This window comes from Sapajus apella, unplaced genomic scaffold, assembly GCF_009761245.1.
Source record: "Sapajus apella isolate SASKATOON/1434 unplaced genomic scaffold, GSC_monkey_1.0 scaffold43, whole genome shotgun sequence".
Lineage (NCBI taxonomy): Eukaryota > Metazoa > Chordata > Mammalia > Primates > Cebidae > Sapajus > Sapajus apella.
Window position 1 is genome coordinate 13,126,608 of NW_022436983.1, and position 6,000 is coordinate 13,132,607.

Here is a 6,000-nt window from a genome sequence, read left to right on the forward strand (position 1 = left end):
ACCCTAAAATTGTCCTCAGTGTACACATGAAAAACCTCCTTTTCCCACCTAACATTACTGTACATGCGGGCTATTCCTTTGTTTATCCATGTTTTTTATAAATGCCATGATCTGCAGAGAACAGCTTTGTGTGTAAATCTTTGGCTTTTGCATTATTTTCTTGGATAAAATCCCAGAAGAGGAATGAACAGGTTAAAGGTTATGGATATGAATCTTTAAAGGCTTTTGTTAAATTGTCAAGTGCTTCCCAGAAAGGTACATCTCCCTCCCCGCCCTTCACTCCCACAGGTAGTATGTGACATCTTCCATTTTACTGAATTTGGAATCATTTTAAAGATTTTCACCAGGAAGTTCTGAGCTCAAAATGCCACACAGCGTTAAAAAGCCACAGCAGAGGCAAAGATGCAATCAGCTGCTGAGGATTTTGTCAGAATTACCTGGGACATTAAATTATTTGGGGAAAGGTGTCCTCTGACGTGTGTGTTACCTCCCGCTGGATGAGGGCTGGCTTCTTTAGGTCTTCTTGAGTTGGTTTATGAGAAGAATGGAATTGATTTTGTTTGCTAGTTGAGCAAGGAAATACAAATTTCAATGTACATTTGAGCAGCAGTGGACAGTAAATCATTTTGGCTTCTTAGATTGGTTTTCCCTGTTCCTGCTGAAAAGCAATCTGTGCCCTTTGCCACCATCTCCATCCTAGCAGTTGGCAGCTTGAGTCCACCGTGCTGCCTACTCATCACTGTGGCCTTCTCTCTCAGGTCACAAACAAACAGAGGCGAGAACAGCAGTGGCTGGAGAAGAAGAAGCGTCAGGAGGAGAGGCACCGCCACAAAGCCCTGGAGAGCAGAGGCAGCCACAGGGACAACAGAAGTGAAGCAGAGGCGAACACGCAGGTCACCTTGGTGAAGACCTTTGCTGCTCTCAACATCTGACTCTCTGGCATCCTGGGAGTTTTAAGAAGCAGCTGGAAAAGGAGTGCTGTGTGCCAGACTTTCCACTGAGGCCGTCCTTTTATAAAATGAAACACAACCAACAAAGCTCACACATGAGCTCACAACCCTGAGTTAGTTTCCTTCGAGCTGCCTCTTTTTTGTTCAAAGTTTTATTAGTGGTATGTTTTGTTTTATGAAAATGCAGTGAAGCCATTCATATTCTGTAATACAAAATTAAAATACTAAGTTTTAGGGGCAGATAGGTCAGGAAAAACTTTTAAATGGTGGCTTTATTGTCCTGAAAAGACTTCAGTGACCCTAGGATCTTTTCTTAACATTTGGGGTGAGTTTTGCTGTAATCGTTCATGATGTAGTTTAGAATAATTGTTAGAAATTCAGAATGACAAGTTTCCTTAGTTTCTCTTCCATTTTCAAACAGATACTAACATATAGGGTAGCTTATAAATGATCTCCAACTCAGGAATATGTTTAGATTTTACTTTCTTCTAATCCAAGTTACTGAGAAAATAATTCGGGAATTGTTTTCCTAGAGTTATATGAGGGCTGTGGCCTGCAGTCAGGATGGAAATTAAACAACTGCATTTCTGTCTTTCCTGATTCTTTCAGATGGGATGCAGGTGCTGTTAGTTCATTTGCACTCAAGCCATATGATAAATGCAGCTGACTGTTAATTAGGCCTAGGTCCTGTTGGGAAGTTGACCGTGGTGTTGGGTTTTGGTATTTGTTTCCTGACAGTGAGAAGATGGCATGTTACTGCTTGTGTTACAGTTCTGGAATTCTGAGAGTTTGTAGAGCAGGGTCTGTAGTTGTAACAGGAAAAACTCCTGGGGTTTTGCCTAAGAGGAGTCTAAAGAATTAAATGTTTTTATAGGAGAAACCTAGAAGAATAAGGTTTTTCATGTTCACATTTTAAATAGCAATTTTTTTCCCTTCTATTCTAGACTTAGCTGCCTTCAGAGAGATACATGGTAACTTGACCTCACAGGTCGCTAAACTTAGTATTGTGGAAATTAAGTCTTATAAAATGCCACATTTATTTCTTTTTATTTAAGCCCTGTTTGGCATTTCAAAGTTGGGAAATCTCCAACATCTGCCGGAAGTTGTTGGACCATCAGGGAAGAGAACATACTTTGGTTAAGACCTTCGAATGACTCTTCAGTTCTGAAATAGACAGACTTGGGCAGTGGAGAGATGTCATTCCTAAAACTGAGTTATGTGGATGTGAACTTAAAAACCGTAATGTATGAGGTGGCTCATCTTGGACAGTCTTTGTCTATTGGAACCTAATACTTGGGCAAATAATTGATGCTGAGTTGATTTTATCTTCTCCACCCCTCACGTTTCAGAATTAGAAAAATGTTGGCAGGCCCTGGAGTTGTCAGAGATTGTCTTTATCAGCAGGCCATTTGCTTTCTTCAGTTTTACTGATGTCTTTTTTTTGTTTTTTGACTTTAGTGGCTTTTTGTAGTTGAAGCATCAGTAGTCTCTTGGAATTGCTCCTAGGACATTGTGGTTTGGGCTTCTCCCTGGGTATAGTACATTGTAAAATTTAGCAGATTAAAAAAACCGTAGAGCGTTCTTTTCTGTGCACATCACAGAGTCCTGAGCTTGAGGCTGTGTTACTCTACTCATCCCAAACGAAAGGTGTCTGTTGCCTTACTCTACGGGGTGGGAGCCAGTGCTTTAGTACCTATTGTTGTCTTGGTTTTCAACTCTGGGCAGATTCCTGACTGGCTTGGTGTTTCTGAATGAACACACTTCCCTGTCTGTTTTGTACTGCTTGAGTGCAGAAGGCCAGATCCTCTCATAAAGATAAGATTGTCTGCCAGAAATTCAGATTAGCAGTCACTTAAGAGAGACTCATTGTCAGAAGTCATAGAATTGCCTTATTTAACTTGGTTAATGAAGGTGGCCTTGGGCCCTGTTGGGTTTTAGAAGTTTTAGAAGCTGCTAAAAAGTTATTAAAGAATATGGGGAACATTTATTTATAAATTACCTAATTCTGATAATAGGCTTCAGCATTTCTGGAGTATATTAACGGTGGTTTAAAAAAATAATCAAATGGCTTTAGTCATTTTCTTTTATTACTATTTCACAGCTTTTCACTTACAGTTGGTCTGTGTTTAGTGTGTTAATGATTAGTAATGGGATACATGCATCCAACTTCAGTGATACCCTTAGGTAATGGTTTGAGTTTAGACTTCACTGCCTCAGTCTCACTGGAGCGCATGAGATAGTTGGGATCGATATGCTTAGTTGCCTCAGTGTGCACTTGAAAGTTACTTCACCGGCCTCCTGAGTGGAGGCCCGGCATGTTAGTCCTGGATGACTGTTGTCAGAGCTGTTCCTCTAGTACAGGTACTCCTGTGAACTCTTTATTAGGAACTGAATGTGTCTTAACCTGTGTCACAGCTTGGCTGGTAGAGATTTGTGTTACATGTTACATGGGATTGCCTTACAGTGTGGTCAGGAGAAAGCGGATGGAGCAGTGGTGCAAAGCTGCTTACTGCTCTTAGAAACTATATATAAAGGTTTTAGGGATTTTTAAAAGATTTTTTTTTTTTAGAGGTCAACATAAATTCAATTTTAGTGGCAACAGCTTTGAACTAGAGAGGTAGATGTATTAAAACAACATAGAACCATAACTTCTAGATACTGTAGTTGCCACTAGGAGATACTAGAAAGGTAGAATGTGTATGCATATTTCGTTTTTCAATAATAGTGAATATACACTTTCAGGAGCAATGTATGGTTGAGAAATTGTGGCAGAAAGAATTTTAAATGTTAATTGAAGTTGTCTATAGTTCTTTATTAAGCTCTGAAAACACTTCCCATGCCAATTTGATTCTGAGGGCTTGGGAAGTGGGATCTCCCTTGTGGAGCAGCTGGAGCTGGCATGGAGGGAGCAGGTTCTGTGGGTGATTTATTATGTCTGCCCTGCTTCCCCCAGGGAGCTCCTTCGGTGTGAAATGATGAAATGATGTGATTGTCGGGGTGGGGTGGAGGTGGGGGTGGGGTGGGATGGGAGGAGGGCCACCGTCAGTCGGGGAGAGAGTTGCTCACTATTACACAGGTAATATCAGCTGGACTTTGGCACTGAACTGTACTTGTAGTTGAGTCCCTGTAGTCAATGTGCAATTTCTCTAATTCTGAGAAACTCTGTAGACTGCCTGGGTTTTACTGGGTCAGCATAGAATGCTATCAGTTTACCTCTGAAATATTCAGTCAGTTAAAGGAAACCTGGATTCCTAGTCAGAAGTGACTAAGAATTACTGTGACTGAAAGGATCTTTGCAGGGGGAAGAGATCGGAGCTTCCTGATTTTAGTGTGTCGCGTGGGTGGCCCTCTCCGACTCCCGTTTTGAGTAGATGCATAGCTCTTCACCTTCTTACCTCAAGGCTCTGTCTAGCCATGTTAAATCTGTAGACTCAGAGTCTGATGCAGTTTGTCTGTTTTGCCATTCTCATTACTCAGTTTCATTCATCACAGCTTTCAGAACAAGTGTTGCTAAAACTCTGGGGCCTTTGACAGTTGTTCTGAGGTGATGTAATAATGGCACTTTTTATAAGGTGTGTTTTCCTGGCTCTAAAATAAATTGTATTTTTCTAATGACATCATTGAATTGAAGCTGTAGATGGCATATTTAAATTATAACATCTGCCATCACATATTAGAAAGGGGACAGTCATTTTTGGAATGTGGAGAGAACGTGGAGCACCAGTCAGCAAGTGCACGTGGAGTGCGGAGCTTCCCATGCGCTGCTAATACGGGGCCTCCGGAAAGCTGTGCCTTGTGGCTGGCCCTACCCTCTTCTGTCCCAAGGTGAAATTCCTTTAAAACCTCAGGCTCTGACCTATGTCTTCGAAGCAGCTGCTTTGTAGAGCCCGTCTCTTACCGTCCTTGTTAGGACTGTTTTTTGGCTCCATGAAAATGTTTAGCATCCCTGTAGAATTACTTGAGAAGGGGTTGGTACCAGTGTGAAGAGTATTTCTGTAAAACTACGAACTTTTGCATAGGGAATTTATTCTAAGCAGGGCATAGCCATGATCCAGAGCAACCTCTGCTCACTGCCAGTCCTTGTGGCTGGCGGTGATTGCCCGACAGACCCTCTGTGGCCTGGCTCTCATCCTCGGTGTGTCAGCCTGCAGCAGGCTGCCTACCCTCCATGACAATCATGTGAGCCCAGCCACAGACCTCAGCTGGCGGTTTGATCTCTGGCAGGCCCCTCGAGCAGTGCTGGTAAGAGATTCCCCACATTTTCGCACTCTTACGGTTCACTTTTCATAGCAGGAAGGGCCCTTGGCCTCCCCAGTGACTCTTCTAGCGGCCTCCACCAGCACTAAGCTCAGAGGAGAGAAGAGCCAGGAGTCAGATGTCACACCCGGGGGCTCCCCTTTCCCATGTAGAAGTGTTGGCGTGTGTCAGTCCCCTTTACAGAGGGGCGGCTGTGTCTGTGGAGAAGGGGCCTTCTCTTTTTCTAATTGCACTATACTTGTTCTAGCTTCAGTTTGGAGATATTAAGACCTCCATGGGGTCATGATCCATAGACTTAGCAAGTCTTGCCTTATCTATGGAGCTTGATGGTGAGAATTGTGACCGTTGTCTGACGTCCATAGTTCCCTCCCCCTAGATCGTTTCTTTCCACAGATTGTGTTCATCCAAACCATTTTATTTTTTATTTACCAAAGTACTGTACTTGGCTATTTGCAGTGTTTTCAAAACCAAATGTTTCTTTTTTTGTGTTTTTAATCTTCGATACTCGGTGCAATAGAAGCTGCAAAGATGTGCCACTTTATCTATGAAATGGAGTTTTGTATACCAATAAATTCTAGTTTAAAAACAAAGTTTTAAGTTGTTTTTATCAGCATCTGACCACCGTTTGAGTGAATGCAGGGAGACTGAGTGGAATGCTGGGAAGTGTCCTTTGTAGAGACCTTTGTGTGGGAGGTTTGCATGCAAGTGCACTCGTGTTTGTGATTGAGTATTCTAGGTGTACACTCCTTTGGGATCTGGCTAAGCTTGGAACAGCTGATTTTTGCTGTAGTGC

At 42.4% G+C, this 6,000-nt stretch overlaps 1 protein-coding gene across 2 annotated transcripts in view; it reads left to right on the forward strand.

Annotated features, from left to right (window-relative positions):
* The window catches only part of OTUD3 (OTU deubiquitinase 3), a 29,945-nt gene extending 24,148 nt beyond the window's left edge, over positions 1-5,797 (forward strand). For both annotated transcript variants that reach the window (XM_032300655.1, XM_032300656.1), the window contains exon 8: positions 759-5,797. In XM_032300655.1, coding sequence (XP_032156546.1) covers positions 759-932 — 174 coding nt within the window. In that variant the 3' untranslated portion in view covers positions 933-5,797. The remainder of the gene's footprint in view (positions 1-758) is intronic.
* Positions 5,798-6,000: the final 203 nt, after the last annotated feature.